The 20064-nt window shown below is 37.3% G+C and overlaps 1 protein-coding gene across 1 annotated transcript in view; it reads left to right on the forward strand.

Annotated features, from left to right (window-relative positions):
• GPC6 (glypican 6) overlaps positions 1–20064 on the forward strand; it is a 1102936-nt gene that overhangs the window by 988005 nt on the left and 94867 nt on the right. Inside the window, exon 5 of the mRNA XM_019666367.1 lies at positions 7809–7939. Within this exon, the coding sequence (XP_019521912.1) occupies positions 7809–7939 (131 nt within the window). The remainder of the gene's footprint in view (positions 1–7808; positions 7940–20064) is intronic.

Consider the following 20064-nt stretch of genomic DNA (forward strand, 5'->3'; position numbering starts at 1 on the left):
TCTGTACTCCAACCACCAGCAAGTCATAGTGACATAGTCACGCTCCTTGGCACATAACAAATACAGAGGGTGCCAAAACAATGTAAACACATTTTAAGAAAGGAAAACTGTATTAAAATTGTAATACTCAACACATACCGATAACAAAAGATGAATACAAGTCACGTTTGAGTTCTGCAATTACAAGAGGTGCTCAAAGTGGTTCCCATCAGCGTCCAGACACTTCTGATTATGGCGAAATACTGCTTGAGCACGTTGACCAAAGTGTCCACTTGTATACATTTTTTTGGCACCCCCGGTATTTATTAGGTTAAGTTGAGCTTATTTCGATTAAACTTTCTCTTTTTTCAGCTTTATTGATATATAATTAGCATAAAACATTGTGAAAGTTTAAGGTGTATGTATATATTGCAAAATGATGATCACAATAAGGTTAGTTAATACTTCCATCACCTAACATAGCTTACCGTGTGTGTGTGTGTGTGTGTGTGTGTGTGTGTGTGTGTGGTGAGAACTTTTAAGTTCTACTCTCTTAGCAACTTTCAAGTATACAATACAGTATTATTAACTATAGTCACATTCTGTCCAATAGATCCCAGATCTTACTCATAAATAGAAGTTTGTCCCTTTTGACCACCTTTACCCATTTCCCCCAACCCTGTCTTGACTGAATTTTCAAGGTTATTTCTACTCTATCATTACTTAGAAAAAGCTTAATAACACCTCCTTTAGAAAGAAAAAGGCTTTATCTTTTTGCCTCCTCTAGAACATTTTGAAAATCATTCACTTTCAAGTTAAAATCAGCATTCAGCAAAATCATTTATGATTTTATGTCTCCTTTTCTCCAGGAGTAAATTAAAAACATATGTTTGATCGTATGAAGTCATACTTAATATCTCTCATCCTAGAAGAGCATAAACATGCAGAAGTCCCTGCAGCAAGATAGTTTTCATTCCAATGCCATCTAGAGATCAGAGAGAATATCTAGCTCCCTGTCACAGCCTTTGCTCTTCATAAAGCCAAACACTTAGACAATAATCACAATCTTTGTCCTCTTCCAAACCTGCTCTATATCTCTCTCATGCTGAAATCCCAGAGGAAATATATATCCTCATCTGAGGATAGCTGGTGTGCTGTACCGTAACGCTATATCATAAGACTCTGCTAGAACAAATTTTTTTTGTATGTTCCCTTTGGGGCAGTGTTTTATTTTTTTATTGACCATTGCAGTGTTTGTAAACAGGGATTACATCATAAGTGACAAATTTGTCAAATATTAATTGACTAGAATTCTGAGATTTAAGTCTTGTCAAACAGTGGGAAAATATCTCTGAGCATTTTGTAAATATTGTAATTTGGCTGCTCCAGTGTCCTATTGTCACCATGGAAGTTATGCTCATATTTGGCAGCTTAAAATAACCATATTATTAAAAATCACAGTACTGTAGCTCAGGAATTCCAGCAAGGCTCATCTGGTTCATTCTTTGGCATCCCATATGTTGATTAGAGTCACCAGATGGTAATCAGCTGACAGATGGGCTGGCTGGAAGGTTGTACACAGTGTCACTCATATGCCTGGCACCCTGGCAGATGTGTCAGTCCATTGGGGCTGCTATAACAAAAATACTATAGGCTAGATGGCTTAAACAGCAAACATTTATTTCTCATTGTTCTCAAGGCCGGGGAGTCCTGGATCAAGGCACCAGCGAATTCGGTGTCTGGTGAGAGCCACCTTTCTAGGTCATAGACTTCTTACTGTATCAAGGGGTGAGAGAGATTTCTGGAGTCTCCTCCATAAGGACACTAGTTTCATTTATGAGGGCTCCACCCTCATGACCTAGTCATCCCCACCTCCTCATATCGCATTGTGGATTAGGTTTCAACATGTGGATTTTAGGGGAACACAAACATTTCATCTATAACAGCAGGGGTAGCTGGAAATCTGGGCCTAGTTGGGACTGTCACCGGGGTTATCTACACGTGGCCAGTCCAGCATGGTGATCTCAGAAAAGTCTTTCAAGAGACAGAGTGGAAGCTGCAGTCTCTTAAATACCTGCTCTGGAAACTTGCAGTGTCACTTCCACCATGTGCTGTTAGTCACAGCAGTCACAGAGCCCACCCAGATTCAAGGGGACAGGACAAAACCCCACCTCTCAATGGCAAGTGAGTCAAAGACTTTGTAGCCATCTTTCATTGGCAAAGGAGCATATCATGAGAAAAAGATGCATTTTGTATCTCTCAGTAATAAACAGAGCAGCTATAACCAGAATATTAATTTAATATACAAAAGAGCACCAGCTAGACATCTTAAAGCTATCCGTGTGTCTTGCACTCCCTTAGCCTTCACATCTGTTGATGTCAATATTTCCACCAACATATCTTACAAGTCGTTTCCTCTCCTTTCCACTCTCTCTACCCAATGGAAGTGCCTTATAATAGCTAACCTCTACTGAGAGCTAATTATGACAGGCATTGCACTAATAGGCGCTACCTCATTGAACCCCTCACCACCACTATGTAGTAGAAATTGTCGTAATCTCTATTGCACAGGTGAAGAAAACGGAACTCTGTGAATTAATTAAGTGATGCACATTATCTCCCAACCATTTAATGGAAGGGCCTAAATGGAAGCCCAGTCGCCCAGCTCCATCTCACCAGAGTCAGATTTTCTCTCCTAACCAGAAGGTCTATGCTTCCATGAGTGGAATGCCTTGGCCCAAGAGTGCTGTTTTACCTGCAGCCTGGCTCTTCACTTTTGCATGGCACTTTCTGTTTGAGCTGCTACCCACGCCCCCCTGTGCTAACACATAGTGAGAGCATCTCAGTGTGTATCAGAATCGCATGCCGAGATATCGTTTATTTCCAATCCATCTAAATTTCATTCTTCATTTAGAAACAGAAGTTACATATACCCCTTGAGTAAGACAAAAGTCTTTGGTCTAAAAAAAGAAACAAAACTTGAATGAAACAGGAGCTATGTGCAGAAAAAAATCAGATGATCATTAACGGACATCCTAAAACTGCCCCGGTTTAATTGGCAATAGATAATAGCCCCAAGACCACAGTTAAAAATAATGTTCCATATATTTCAAAATATAAATGGCACAGAGATCATTAAGACAGCACAGGATGGCTGCCTCTGGAGTAAGTTACGGCCATGTGTCACTTAATTGGTTTCAGAGAAACTCACCAACTACTGCCTTATGTCATAAAATTATTGTGTGTTTCCTTCACTCTGGGAAGACAGAGAAACATGGCTTTCCTCAGCCCCAAAGGAAAGGGAAGGGCCCCCTACCACCTGGGGAGCTTGACTGATGACAGCTTTGCCCAGCAGGTGGGAGGCAGACCAGTCAAGCAGAAACACCAATGGCTGCCCAATGGGCTGCATGGACCCTCTTTCCATCTGGGGTCTGGAGCCCAGGGATTGCCACCATTCGCTTCCAGCCCTTTTCCTAGTACCACAGCTACACGGCTCTGGCCTCCCACTGCCACTTTCTCACCCAGTAATTTGTCTAAACTAGACTCCTAAAGGCAGGAGCTGTAAGCATGACCCTCTATAGTGGAAATGCAAAATAGTAGAGAAGTTTTCTAAAAAGCTGCTTTTCCTTTTGCAGCCCTGGGGGATCCTGTCATACATATTTAGAACAGAAATAGGAGCTGGGGGAAGGGATAATAATATTATAAGCAGACATGTATTTTTGCGCTTTTTGATTGAGATATAATGGACACATAACGTTATATTTAGTCCAAAGTATACAACATAATGGTTTCACATATTTATATATTGCAAAATAATTACCATAGTAAGTCTAGTTAGCATCCATCACCACACATAGTTACACATTTTTTTTCTTGTGAGGAGAATTTTTAAGACTCATACTCTTAGCAACTTTCAAATATACAATATAGTTTTGTTTACTGTAGTCACCATGCTGTACTTTACATCTCCAGGATTTATTTATCTTATAACTGGAAGTTTGTACCTTTTGACCACCTGCATCCATTTCTCCTGCTCCATGTTCTCTGTATCAGATGAGTTTAGGTTCTTTTTTTTTTTTTTAGATTCCACATATGAGTAAGATCATACAGTATTTGTCTTTTTCTGTCTGACTTACTACACTTAGCATGATGCCCTCAAGTTCCATTCCTGTGTCACAAATGGCAGGATTTCCTTCTTTTTTATGGCTGAGTAATATTGTATATATACATCACACCTTTTTTATACAGTCATCTGTCAATGGACACTTAATGTTGTTTCCATGTCTTAGCCACTTTAAATAATATTGCTATGAACATAAGGGTGTGGATATCTTTTCAAGATAGTGATTTCATTTCCCAGAAGTATAATTGCTGGATACATGATAGTGTGGTTTTTAATTTTTTGAGGAGCCCCCATACTGTTTTCCATAGTGTCTGTACCAATTTACATTCCCACCCACAGTGTACAAAGGTTACCTTTTGTAGTTGATCAACTCAGTAATCATTACTACTCTTTTCTTTATTGTGGTAAAAACAAAAACAAAAACATATAACATAAAATCTAACTCTCAACAAATTTTTAAGTGCCCAATATAGTATTGTTAACTGTATGCACATTACTACTACTAATGATGATTCTGAGGTTTTGAGCCAATCTGTATTGGCTTTTGGGTCTTCAACAGAGAATCTATTTTTACTTAGTAAAGTGTTTTTATTTATGTATATTTTTTAAATTAGTATTAAACCAGATAACAAATAGCTGAACATAGCATATCCTGACTGGTGGTCAAAATTAAAAAATAAATAAATAAAATAAAAAAATATATACCTACATCAAAAAGTTATCATTATAAGTTAGTCTAACAAAGCAAATGAATTGAGATTTTTTTTAAAAATGGAAACATAGGGGCAAGCAATTTGAGTAAGCGTGGCCATTGGGTTACATGTTTAATATATAGAATCATCAATACAATTGCTTTTTTCCAAGGCCGAGCAGACAACTGCTTGGGAGAGGGTTGCTCTGAACTCTTCTATCATGGCTAGAGTCAAAAAAGAGGAGATAAGTTTGCAAACCCAGGAATCTAAAAGGCAAGCACTATAGTGGGGCAGGAACAGGAACAAAAAGATTGAAATCACCAAAGAGAAACTTCCCGACTTAATGATACAAATCAAACAGTTTTTGCCTTACCTATTGAAGGGAATGTCTGGTAGAGAAGGGGGGATTTTAATTTAATCAATTAAGAGGACTTTCTCAGAGATGTTTTAGATCCCATGATTTCAAACCGTGACATTATGCTCTCCTTATGATCTAACCAAAACTCGTCCTCTTTGCCCAGAGCACAAATTTGACCTCCAGTAGGGCCAACATTCTTACTATCTCAACTCAGCCCATTCTTGTTGAAGAGATATACTGCAGCAGAGCAGTACTCTGTATAATGATTTATGCAAATATATAAAACACACAATTAAGTATTCCATAGTTTTCAGTTCCTTTAACTGCATTTTTAATAACTGCGTGGTACCAATTCTTTATCATGTACAAGGATTTTTTTTATTCTTCTAGCAGGATACTCTTGTATAGAGAAAGTTGCTCATTTGTCATAATTAATCTTCATCAAAAAGCCTTTTGGAGAGTCTAACGGTAAAGGGGATTATTTTTGATAAACCACAAAAAAAGATGTAAAGATATTAAAGAAACAGACCAGCTTGCAGATGACAGTTATCCACCTTTTAAAACCTTAAAGGAGAAAATATCTTTAGTGTCAAAATACTACAACCACACAATGTGCATCCTCTGTCTGCATCCCCAGATAATTAGGTCAGTAAGATCTGGAGAAATCACTGCTTTTGTTATAGGATCCTGCTGTGACATACACAGATAGGTCTACATTACCTAGGAAAAAAGAAAAAAAAATCAGACAATGCTGGGGCTTCTTTGTGAGTCCTTGTTCACACTTAGGTTTTTCACGTCATGTGCGTCCCTGAGAATAACATGGGACAGAGTACCAGGGATGAGGCTGAGGGACTGGGACCTCACTGATGCTCCAGGTGCCACCCTGGATGCATTTACTCTCATCCGTTCCACAGGGTGTGAAGCAGGGACTCAGCAATAGGGTCAGGCTGAGAAAGCCAGTTGACAGTGTAAAGGGGGATGCTATTCACAAAGCCTGGTGCTCTTTAAAAATGTGACTCTGTTTCCCAGACAATACTGTATCTTTCTTATGAAAAAATTGTCTATCTTAAAGGTTCCTCATGTGCCTAACTCATAACTGCTTATAACCCTGAAGTATTTTGATGTTGGACTTTAGCTGAGTATGGTTGGATATGTCATAAAAATAAAATTTGCTTTCCTTACACCAATACAATAAAACAGCTACTATAAATAGTGTTTTACATTAATAATATATTACATTTAGAAAGCAGATGATATATTTCCAGTTGCATGCTTAAAATATTCATGCACAGAGAGAAAAAAAGCATAAGGCATATACCAAACTTTTTATAGTGTCATTCTAGGAAGAGGGATAATGGGTGTATTTCTCTCCTTCCTTTTTCTTTTCTATATTTTGTAAGTGTTCAAGAATAAACAAGTACTATTTTTGGAAAAGGAAAGTGTTTTAAGATTGGCTCCCAAATGCTTTGACAATTGAAAAACATGAGCTCTATTGAGTCTGTATGTGAAAACTCCAGACTGTGCTGTCTAATGTGGTAGCCATAATCTCAAGCAGATATTTTAAATTATATTTCATTAAAAGCAAATTAATTTATTAACAATTTAAACCTTCAGTCATGCTAGCTACATTTCAAGTTTCAATTGCCATATTTTCATCATCACAATAAGTACTATTCACAATCCTCGTGGAGATAAGTTACCAAACTATACCCTGAAGACTACGACCAAAAGTGGGCCACTTTCAGTGGCTTAGGATTGGACATATGCATCTCAATATAGACACTGATAGACTCCTCCACACCATTCCCTTTTATACACTTCTCTAATCTATGGCCCAGTAAGCTCAGATATTTATCTCATAGCTGTTCAGCTAGTTAGTGACAGAGCAAGAACAAGAAACCAAGGCTACCAACTCCTAAGTCAGAGCTCTTGTCTCCATATCACAATGATCATCTTCTCCAGAAAACTAAAGCCTCCCAAGCAATACTTTAGTGTATCCTAATTTCATAGACATTCATGAGAGCTTACAATGTAGTAAGCACCATAATAAACCTTGAATATACAAAACTAACTACAGGAAGTTTCCCTATCCCCAAGAGTGTCAGAGTGTAAAAATAGAAGGAATGCTAGGTAGAGTGAGAGCACAAAGTAGGGACAGGTGTGTTCTTCTCTGGAAATCCATAAATGCTTCACATATGTAGATAGGCTTGAATTGGGTCCTGACATTTGTGCAACCAAATTCACAAAACATCACTTCTCCAATATTCTCAATTTTCCCCACACTCTGGAAGAAAAGGGTTTAAACTCCATTTTTGAAATGCAGTTGATCCCTGACCTAATACTGTTTTGTTTTGTTTTTAACTTTATGTGGGATAGTTAGATATGTTCAACTCTTTTACTCTCTTAACTTGAACTAATTCTCTCACTTTCAGGTCTTGTTCCGTACATGTACAATAACTTTAAATCTTCAAATGAAATCAAATAAAATACTTTTGTTTAAGATTTAGTCATCCATTCCATTTAGACTATATAAAAGCAAATAAAAAGCTCGAATAAATGGTTATTTTTCTGCCAGTTGTGTTGGAAATGTTTAAACACAGGTTAAGAACCTAGAGCTCCCAGCTCTCAAGTAAATCATGCTCCTTTATTTTAACAGATGCAATGCTGTTGGTGGCAGAACGACTGGAAGGACCATTCAACATTGAGTCAGTCATGGACCCTATAGACGTCAAGATATCTGAAGCCATTATGAACATGCAAGAAAACAGTATGCAGGTGTCTGCAAAGGTATTTGCATTAGTCATATGTCTATTAATAAGGAATGTGCAGTAATCTAAAAGTGAAGTAACTAGATATGTCGGCTGGGATTATAAATTCTAATACGTTGTCAGTGAGCTTTTCCTGTCAAGCTACAAATTTGCTACTTCATTAAAAATGTCTAACAAAATGGCATTGAGAAAGGAAGCAATATTTTAGTTTGCAACTACTCAATCATGAAGAAATTATTGGCTGCTAAAAAGTTTCAGAAAGTCCCAAGTATATTGACTAATCCCTCACATTTGTGAACAATTTGGGGGGAATTTTCTTTTTAATGTTTGAAATTTCTGCACACCCTTACTCTGTTTTGTCTCTAGCAACTTCTAATTATATTTTTCAACTGTGAAAACCAGGCAAATGTTCTATATGTTTAGTTGTAAATAATTAAACATTCCATTTGACTTCCTTTTTTTAAGGTTATGGTGTAACCTTCATTAACATATCTTCAGGGTAAAATGCTCCTTTGTGTGAAGTCAAGTCTTTAAAAAAAAAAAGTACATTTTCATAAATCATAGGAAACAGAGCTTCTGGGTTTGCAGCTGCAGAACAGAAACACCAGGTGCACAATTTTTATTTGTCCCCACCCATTTGAAGATAAACAGGACCCGCCTTAGGCAAAATGGAGAAGTTTGCAATGGGTCCCCATCCTTTTCCTTCATCACTCCCTTTTCACTCACATTGATGACTGCATAATGCCTTTCTGTTCTTTTAACCAGTCCCTGGTCACAAAACACCAACCAAATCTATAGCAGTCTTTTAAACCTGGTGACTAGGTGATTACATTTTAATGGAAAGGCATTCACACACAAATATGTCCAGCAAGAAGTTGCATGCTTAGCTTTCTTTGATTTCTAAAATCCTCTGTGAGATTTCAAATACAATCTAGGAGGATAGCATGGGTGGTAGAGAGAAATTGCAGAGTGAAAAGAGAGCCGTGGAATGCAACTAGGTCTCCTTGGCTGAGTGTGAATCAAAGTAGATTTTGGCTTTTCAGGGGGGAACTGGTAGCAAGTAGACTAAGAAAGAATATGGGTCCCTTCCTCTCTCTCCTTCAGAGATGGATGGGCCAAGAGTTCCGTAGGCCTACTTCTGGATTTTAATGAGCTTAAGATACCCTGTGTAAAGAAGGATGTTCCAAATTACCATCATCTGTTGGAGAAATAGCACATTTGGGGATTCCATGAAACTCTGTTTTTCTTTCCTGTGAAAGAATAGCAGCCTTCTATTCCTCCCAAGTCTATTGCCTAGAAACCAATTAATGTTATTTTGAGAGGTCAAATACCCCAGCAATCCTTGAGTAACCAGGCACTTAAGTTGCAGAAATAGGACGTGAGAAGCACGCGGACAATGCTGTTTGTGGCCTGAAAGCTCCCTACACTTCTTAGAAGCACAGGTTTTCATTGGCGTGTTCACATGTGTGTTCAAGTCAAATTCTTCTATTAAAATTTTTCTAAGAGGTCAGATGGACTCTTTTCATTACCAGAATATGGATGATACATTTTTGTGCAATTTGTCCAACTACATTATAATAGCATGGATGTCCCTAAGGTCTGTACTTTTAAAAAGACACATTTTCTTTGTAAAAAATGTCAAAATCAAGAGTAGCAATAATGTAGGATGTGTAAGAGTACACTCAAATGAGAGGATATAGTATTGAGGGTCATAAATAGTACAATAAATGTCAAATGAGCTAGAGACTTTTTTTTAATGTATCTGGGAGTAGTGAGAAAAGGGGGTGGAGTGAGTTAAGGAAGACAGAGAGGTTGGGGATCAGCTAGGGCTCTGCAAGAAAGAGGAATAGGACAGGAAGCAGAGATATGGAAGAGGGTATGGAGGGAGGACCAAAGCCAGCCTTTAAAAGTCAAGTGGAGAGGTAAAAGGTGGTTGGAATTTGAACACAGTTAGCAGGAAACACCAACAGGATTTGCTGATGGAACGCATATGTTCTGAAAGAGGTTTTATTTCATCAAGAGAATAGAATTTGGAAATATATAGTTTTATTTTCCCTATAAACCACATCCATGAAATTAGGCATGCACTAAAGTCTAAAATCTACATTCTAGCTAGAACTAGATCGTTGAGTTTTTCCTTTTTCAAAGGAACTCTCAGTCACTGTTGATAAACAGTCTCATCAAATTTGAAGTTCTGGGTTTCCAGACTTCCCTTGCATTATTTGCATAACGAAAAACTTTGTTAACTTCTGATAGGAGAGCTTTGGGTGAGGCCAGAAGCTATTTCCTAATTGGGGGCCAGACATCCTGAAAGTTGTAAACCTTACAAATTAAAATAACTTTTTACTCCAGGATATTACTGGCAACTTCTCCTTGGAAAATCATTTACCTTATTACTACAGTCATCCCCAGAATCTCTTTCAGAAAAGCAACAAGATTTTTTGTTTCTTGATTGCTTACTACCAAGGATGGTACTTGCTTTACTTGGTTTAGTTTATGTAACATATCAGTGCTTGTGATGAGATAGATCACCCCTCTTGTTTTCTAGATAAGAAACCAAGGCTTAGAATAGTTAAGGAATTTAAAACAGTCTTATGGTACATGAGAAGTGCATAGAGGAGTGCCTGACTGTAGAACCCATATTGCTAGTCACTGCATCAAAATGTGGGTACCTACAATGCCAATCTCATACAAGGGCAGGGTTTGGTAAATATCTGCTGAATAGATCAAGTACAAAAGGGAAGTTCAATAGCCTTCCTTCTGTAAAACCTGCCTGAGAAGGTAAGGAAACAGAGGCGGGCAAACCAGGAGGATCAAGTTGTCTGTCTTTCTGTCTGATTCCCTTTACAGCTATACCTAGAACTTCCCACCATGATAAATTCTAATGAAAGATTTCTCTTATCTACAAAATATAACAGTCTCCTTTTTTTGTTTCTTTCTTCTTCTATCTGAAGGCAAAAGTTGAACACATCATAGTTTCAGATATAAAATCCCCCTCCTCTAAAGCAGAGGTTTTCATTATATCTATAGTAGGAAGCAGCTAATCTTTTTACTTCATCACTGAAATCATGAGTTAGAGATATTCACAGACTAAAGAAAAGACTTATTCTCATCATGCATGTTAATGCTCCAATCTTGTCTTAGATCAGTTTTTATAGGTATTATCAGATCCTTTTTCTTCTTTTATTTAGCCCACAGCTAAGCTGTTAGGGGTAAGACAAACTTACATACCTTTTAAGAAAATACGTTGGCTAGCCCATATTTATAATGGAGTTATAATATTCTGGTAATAACATTATGGCACTCATTTCAAACTCTTGATTTGTATATCCTTTGTACAATATGTATATTTAAGAACAAATGTGTGTGTGTGTATATATATATATATATATATATATATATATATATATACACACATATACATTTTTAAGGACTGGGAGCAATAGCATATTAAAACTTTTATTTGTTCTTTTTGGGCAAATATTCACCTAGTAACAATGATAATCATGATGGCTACTATTGGTTGAGCATCTACTATATTTCTTCAACAAATATGCTGCCATGTACCAGACATGAGGCATACAGTAGAGGACGACATAGATTCTCTGCTCTCGTGTCAGTCTTTTTCTAGATGCCTTATTATTTATTTCAAATCCTCACAACAGTCTTTTAAAGCATTCATTTCCTGGTTTTATATGTAAAGAATGTTAAATTGAGAGAGATTAAGTAGCTTGTCTGAGTTGTTGCAACTAACAAGTGGCTGAGCTGAGATTGCAGTCCAGATCTGCCTGATCCAAAGAAAAAGATTTTCCCAATATGCCACTGTTTCCTCAATAAGTGTCTTCCCACCAAGACCAGATATACTTCAGCACTGGAGGAACCAACCCTCTTAGGGAGGGCTGTTGCCTGAAACATACTATAGGGAACCTACTAATAAGAAACACAAGCTGTTCATTCTTCAAACCCCAACCAAGCTTATTATATTCACCAACTTCATAATCTTATTCAAAGACAGTGAAACACTCTCATTATTCTAACACTTCTGTTATCTACCCAAATCAAAGAACGTTACAGGTTTCTGGAAATTTCCCAAAGGAAAGGCAGACAAAACTTTCTGAGTCTCTTGCCTGTGAAATTTCAGATGTGTTGATAATCTCCTTCTTATCCTATCAGAGAAGATGAAACTGATCTCACTTGACATAATTTAACTATATTAGCAGCAATTTCAAACCTAATCCAGGAAAAGATTGGTTTGTCGGATATAATCTAAATTAAGAAGGAAGACTTATTAAATTCCAATTGAAACCATCCATTCAATTAATGCTTATTACAGACAAGGGTAGAACCCATTACAGAAGAGCAGGATGGCCTTCAGATACTTAATTTTCTCCAGACAATGCTTTCTGAATCCACAGCTCAAATAAAGATGAAAAAAACCTAAGAGAATGGAAAAGGAATGTCATAATTTCTGCCTCTAACGAATGGGTCTTAGCTTCCTCATCTGTCAAATGAGGGACTGATTGAACTGTCCGCTTTCCAGCTCTAACAGTTTACAATTTTACCAACATTATCTCTTACCTAATGATTATGTTTCTTTTTCTAGCATCCAGATATTTTGCTTTTCTCTGGATCTTTACCCTTTCAAAATATTCAGATATACATAATATCTTTGAAATTCACATGGAAAAAATATCTTCTTTCAGCTATGAGGACATTATTTAGAATTTAATTCAAATAAATACATGTTTATTCCAATAGTGTTTATTTTCCTTCCTTTCAGCCCCTGTATTATGTGTGCCCTTCTTAAAGCAGTAAACATATTATTTCTTGTGCTATGGTTACTTGTGTACTTACCGCCTCCTTCCCAGAATTCTACATTATTGGAGGACAGGAACATCTTCCTCATTCTAACACGCTACAGAGAGCCATCTTAATAGGTCGTTTTACACAATGGAAGAATCAGTTCATTTTGCTGAGCTAAATTTCAAACATGAAAGCATAATGCCACAGAGACTTCAACTATAAGGAATAGGAAATGCCTTAAAATGTACTTGTAGTCTAGTATTTTTTAAAAGAGCATAAAGTTTACGAGATCAGATTTTGACATCAGTCAGATCTGGGATCTAGTTTTTACTAGTGTGTGACTTAGGGCAAGTTATTTATCTGTCTAAACTCAATTGACTTACATTAAAAATGAGGATGCTATATAGCACCTACTCATAGGGTCATTGGAGAGTTAAATGATATAGTCCATATAAAATACTTAGCATGAATACGTCAATGAAAACAATGCATAAAAGTTAAGCATGTTAATGGTTATTGAAAATGTCTGTGATACGTAAATTATAAAGAGCATTCACTCTATGGTTTTACCTCATCCATGATGGTCTGTGCATTGACTTTTGGTATCTAAATTCAGAAGAGCAGGTTAAATATAAACACACCTGCATTTAAATCCATTCATGCATGGTGATATTTTCAATGGCAGAGAATCGTCTCAAAAGGGACACATATTTCTGCCTGGCCTATGACATGGCATGACATAGCACTGAATAAATGTCTAATGAACAGGCTGGAGGGAAGAGCAGAATGGGTGGAGACAAGTCAGCAACCCATCATCTAATCTGTGCCTACTGACCACACCAATGCCAACAGAGCAAAGGTTTTTAGAGGCTATTTCACTGGCCTCCATCTGATACTGAACTGTTCTTGTATTAAGGGAACAATTGGCCTGCTCCATTGACACGTGGTTCAGTTCCTTCTGTCTAATCTCTGAGAAAAGAGTGAATGGCCATATTAATTATAATGTTCAATTTCTATTTCTTCTTTTGTTTTCTTTTTCTTTTAAAAAGAAAAAAGCAAGTTCTCAATGATTTCTAGATTCAGGATATTCTTTCTAGTTATTCAAATTTAAAAGTTTACATTCTTCCCATCACCTCTTACTGATAATATTCCACCAAGAAGCAGTGACCTCGAAACATCTTTTATTCTTTGATTTCTTAATTCCTATACAAAAAACTAGAATCTGTTCCGTTCTAGTTAATAACATCACTGGATAATAGGGCCAGATTTTTCAGATGCTTGATACGATACAGGTGGGGGAAAGACACCTTTTTTGATAAAGTAAAATGAAGATTTGAGAAAAATGCTATGGTACATTTAGAGGAAATGCATCCAAAGCAAACTAGTTTTAACTTTCCTTCCATGTAAAAGGAATTTAAAAAAAAAATTTCCTCCTTTTGATGATAAAGTGAAACTCCTGATTATCTGTAACCTTAGGAGATTTATCTTAAGATTTTCTTTCACTTTAACTTCAAGGCAAAAGAAGAGAGGATTACATTTAATGTAGTATACTCAAGCATAGGTGATTGAAATGCAGTTCAGTTTTTAACAGTGTGTTCTTAGACTGGCAGAAGACTCCCTCGCTCTCCTGAAAGTCAGCTAACCCTTCCTTCCTTAAAGAGGAGAGCTGCTTTCTTAGAACCATGCTTCCCACGGGCAGTGGGTTCTTGTGTCAGAGGAATTTCAGTGGCCTCTGCCCTGTCTCACAAATACACAGGTATCCCCCGCTCTTAGCACTTCCCTTCCACTCAGGGACATGTGATCTGATTTGATCCTGGTAGGGTCATTGTCCCAGCCAGATTCTATGTAATCATGTGAAGGAGCTATCTCTGGGTGTTGATAGCCACTCGTTGTGCCAGAAAACTTTGAATAACATATCGCTTTCCATAGGCCTTTTTCTTCTAACACATTTTGTTCACTTCTTTCATTTCACCTCCTTATTGTCCCGGAATATATCTTAAACATCAACCAATTAGCTTAGATGCCTTGCAAAGTGATAATCAACACATTGTTTCTTAATACATGTAATCTGTTAGCTGGACAAACTTTTTTTAAAACATGGGGTTCATGGGAGTGGGTAAGAAAAAGAACTCTTGTATAAAGTTAGGACCGCCTTGGACACAATTTTCTGAGTTTGCTACAGCAACAGTAGGCGTTTTCATCTCAAATCTCTCTCTAGCCCAGATTACTCTCCTGTTCACACCTGCTTATCCCAGTGTCTGCTGCACACCTCCACCTGCCACCTCAAATACACCTGTCCAAATAGGAGCACACCATCCTCTCACAAACGCTTTCTTCCCCCAGGGTTCTCTGTCCCAAAGAATACCTCCTTCTGCTCTTTTGTACTGGCCAGAAACCCTGCTGACTTCTCAACTTTCCCCTCACCTTCACCTTTATAGTCAATCCATAATGAAACCTATCAAACAGTTATTCTAAATGTCTCTTGAATCCATCTGCAGTGGCTCCCCTAATTTCATCATCTTACACATGGATCATAGCCTCCTAATTCATTCCCTGACTTTGGTTTTGCCACGAGCCAATCCATTCTCCACACTGTAGCCACAGGGATTGCTGAAAATGCAAATACGTTTGTTCGCATTACTCTCCTACTTAATATCTTCCATGGTTCCCTGTTGCCAGTAGAACAAAGCCCAGATGTAGCCCTGCTTGAGGTGCTCCTTAGCCTGCCCCGCCCGGCCCACTACTTACCACTCTCCACACCTTAAATTATTAAAGCCAATATTTTTTTAGCATCACTTATCATCTGAGTATCATACTAGATAAGGTGGAGATATAAGTGCATAAGACCAGAGCCTGACTCCTAATAGAAGTTCTAATCCAGGAGGTAAGAGAACCTCTGTATGTTCCAGACACACAGAATAGCCTTGGCTCTGTTGCTCAGAACCATCCTCTGTTGTAGTCATGATTTTGTACATGCTCTTCCTCATCCTGGAACATTCTATTCTCCCCACCCTCCATCCCAAATGCACACCATTTACCAGGCATACTCCAACTATTTCTTCACTTTCCAGGCAAGATTCAGTGGTATACTGGTAAATGTTTGCACAATCAGCTCTCTGTGTAGGAAACATGCTAGTTCACAGTGTTTGCCAATTTCTGTGGTGATTTTAAGCTACCAACATGACGTCACTGAACACAGAATAGCACACCATGATATTATAACTGTACATAAATAACCTCAAGATATAATTGGGATAAGTACCCCCAAAAGCATAGATAAGTGTAAAATAATTAGAAAGTAATAAGTTTTAAGTACATATTACCTTTGTTTTCAATATAATTTATATAATCTTAACTGTATACAATTTAACTTTTAATAAGCACTGTGTTTAATGACTGGCTTGCAAAATTTCTGAAAATTGAACAAGTGGTCTTGCTTGTGAGCCAGTAAGAGCTAGATCTGGCACACCATCACTATTCAAGGAAGCTTTCTCTGACTCTCGTGTCTGGGTTAGCTGTCCCTCATGGGTGCTCTCATCATAGTTATTGCATTCTATTGAAATTGCCCAATTTTTTGTCAGAACCCTCATGAGAACAGGAACATTTCCAGTTGGCATATTCCCAGCCACCATGCCTGGCCTTGGTGACACTCAACAAATATTCATTGAATGATGGGTTGAATGAATGATACAGAGCCAAGCTGATGAAATTTACATGTTTATGTAAACTCTGCAAAGTGATCTTAAAGAGTTGCTTTAAACCTTATAAACAAAGAGCATATGAAATAATCATTTAGCCAGGCCGACAAGGTTAGGGTTTCTTTCTCTCCACACTCAAAATATGCTTTGTTCAGTGTCTTGTAACTCTTCCCTACTCACCATTTGGGAGGAAATATCAAAGTGTTCTGTTCTTTAAAGAATGCAAAACCTTCCAGGAAAAAAAAAAATCATCTTCTCAAGCCAATGGAAAGAATTTGCTTTTATTAAAGAAATGATTTTAAGAAGCATGCAACACATCTGACAGATAATCTGGAACCAAGATGCATATGCAGCAGAGTACATTTTTTAAGCCTTAACACTGACACAGTAGCTGGCTTTAGAAAATTGAAGCCAATGAACAGCAGCCAAAACTGAAACTGATGACTTGACTTGACTCAGTATGAACCAGAATTCTCTTCACAGAATCCTGAACCCATCCAGGGACTTAGAGTTTGCCAGAGAACTCAGCCAAAGGACCAATGTAATCAATCCTTAGGAAAGAAAAGCATGTATGAGGGAGCACAGAAAAAGAGAGGAAGACAGTGCGAGAGGAAAGGAGGAAGAGAGGGAAGGGGAGTGGTAGAAGAAGACGGAGAGAGTGTTCTGAGACTTAAGGATGAAAACCTGTTTTCTTAAGACAGTCCATAAAGAAAATTGGCATACTAATAAAATAAAAAAATAAAATAAGAAAAAAGCCCCTGATACTTAAAATGTTCGTGTAATGAGTGTAATGATTTTATAGCTAAAGAATTAAGTCATTATTAAAATATTTTAAATTTATATTCAGGAAAACACTTCATAGGATATTATTAGCAGAATGCTATTAGGAACCAGAAAAAAATGTGTCAAATGAGGCTCTTGGGTGCCACTTTCATCTTGAATCATGGTAATGATACAGCTCTTCTTGTTACTACTTTTAAGGAAATGATTTGTTTAAATATTTTAACTTCACATCTATTTACTCATGATATGTGGACATTCTTTGGCACACCCGTTTCAGTCTACATATTTCACTTCCACTTTGTGGAAGGGCCCTCAGCTCAATGCTGAACCTAGACAATTAGAGACAGAGATACAATATGATGTCTGCAATGTGTGGGTGCAGCTGCTTACCCTTTTGACCCAGTTGGGGAATCAGGAAGGGAGGCTTTGCCTACAGCCCAAGTTGTCTTCCAGTTTGCTACAAGAAGCAGCCATTGTCTGAGATGTGAGCTCAGTTATGTCTAGAATCCATGGCTCCTAGCTTGCCCACCGACAACGAGAGAGCCAAGCCTGACTAATTTGTACACAACATCCTCCGCTCTCTAATTGGCTTGTCAAGCACACTGAGTAGCTAATATATCAAATGATCACAAAACAGGATTTTTTGGTTTTAGTTATCTATCAGCTTAAAGTTGTTAATTTGGTTTTGCTTTAAGTTGGCACAGTAAGTGGAGTAAGGGAAATATTCAATGATTTTTGTGTGTGTGTGGATGCATCATTCATTGTATTTTCTGAAGCCTACAGAAGAGGTGTTAAGCATTGATTGTGAAGAGATAATTAATTCTTTGAGAAAAGTGTAGAAAACAGAGATAGCTTAATGAGTGTCTAGTCCATAATAGACATTCAGTAAGTGTTAGTTCTATTCCCTTTCCTATTTTTTCTTCCTCATTACAGAAATCTGCCTCCCAATTGCCTTCAATAAATGTTTGCAAAGGGGAGAAATTATAACTAAAAATTTCATTTATTCACAATCTTTTAGTCCCAACTTTTTGTTTTTCCAAACACATACTGTGTACTGGGGTCTCTTACAGATCCTGGGATACAGTGATGAACAAAAAAAAAAAAGTATAAAATCCTATTATTCATGGAGTTTACATTATTCATGCATCACTCTAAATAGTCTATAGATTTGATTTGTTGCCTGTTATTGTCCTATTTAATTAAAGATTATTTCAGATAATAATACATCTTTCTGCCTCATTTTTCAATGTCTTTGCTAAGCATCATATTATATTATCTTCACAACAGCCTTGAGAATTGGGGAGAACATATTACCCCAAGGTCACACAGGTATCAGGAGAAAGACCAAAATTAGGACTCCATGCTTTTAAACTGTTGTTTGTGACCTTTCTACTACACCACAGCTGTCTCTCATGGAAATAATGGCTGTACTTTGACAAAATATATGTAGAGCCAATGCAGATATGATAGCTTCTGTTTCCTTGGGAACAAACAGGATAGATTTGAATTTCCCAAGTGGTCATATAACAAATGGTTCATTCACTAACACTGTAACACAAATTAGAATCTAATAAGTAAATAAAGCATTACTCTCAAAACATCAATTCCAATTAAATCTATGTATCATGAACTGCCACCTATATTAATATAAAAGATTAGAGTTCTGTTTGCAAATTTGAAAACAATTTATGGGACTAGCAACATCTTTCCCACCATAATAAAAGCCCACTGAGTAGAAACTGAGAAGATAGAATTAAAAAAAAAAAATAGCACAGGAGCTGAGACAGGATTGATCAGCAACCACTGCCTCTGAGGTTACCAGTAATGAGTTTTGTAAATGTATAATTAACTGACAGAAGATAAAGAAGACAAAGAGATACAGGTATAAAGCTATGGGTACCTCTGAAGAAGTACACATAGTGCTAGTTTATTTTAAGGGAAATACTAGGGGTGAAAAAAAATTTATACAAGGGGGCACTTTGGTCAGCGTTCCTCATGCAATAGTTCTCCGTAATCAAAAGTGTCTGGACTCTGATGGGAACCACTTTAAGCACCTCTTGTAATTGCAGAAGTCAAATGTGACTTGTATTCATCTTTTGTTATCAGTATATATTATTACAATTTTAATAGTTTTTTTTCCTTTCTTAAAATGTGCATACATTTTTGGCACTCTCTGTATATTGAGATGCTGCGATGTTCTTAAAGAAAAAATACTTGTATTTAGAAACCTAAGACATATCATTTGAACCTGTTATCAGCACAGCTCCCTCTCTTTCTCCTCTCTCCCAAATGTCTCTTTCTTTCAGCACTTTCTATCTTTAATGTCAGCTTCTTTACTTTCAGAATGCCAACAGACTTTTGAGATATTATTTTAGTAATCCCCCTAAGAGAGAGGATTCATGCACCAAATACCTCCTGGAAACGCACAGGTTTTGCAACTCAGCTAGGTGGGAAGGATAATTCCTTCATACATCTATGGCATCTGTCTACACTGGGACTTCCAAATACATTTCCAAATTATCTAATTATCTCTTTAAACATCCCTTGGAGCGACACAGGCAGGAGGTAACACTGATTCTATTTCTTCAAGAAGTAGAGCTAATGATTTGTTCCACAATGAGGTGGCTTAGCCTGCAGCTATATTCTCTAGAAACTTCTGTTCTGTTGCAAGGAGAAGACCCTGACTGTCTTAGGTTGGTATTTCTTCTCTCGAATTAAAGGTAGTGGTGAGTGTAATGGCTTCACGGATACCTCTAAGTAAATGCAATTACATCAGAATCACTTCTCTTGGCCAGTTAGAGCCAGCTACCCAATGTGTCCCTGAGTGTGTTCCCTGGAACACCCATCTTGTGAGAACCTC

Source organism: Hipposideros armiger, unplaced genomic scaffold (genome assembly GCF_001890085.2).
Source record: "Hipposideros armiger isolate ML-2016 unplaced genomic scaffold, ASM189008v1 scaffold_468, whole genome shotgun sequence".
In the NCBI taxonomy this organism is placed as follows: domain Eukaryota; kingdom Metazoa; phylum Chordata; class Mammalia; order Chiroptera; family Hipposideridae; genus Hipposideros; species Hipposideros armiger.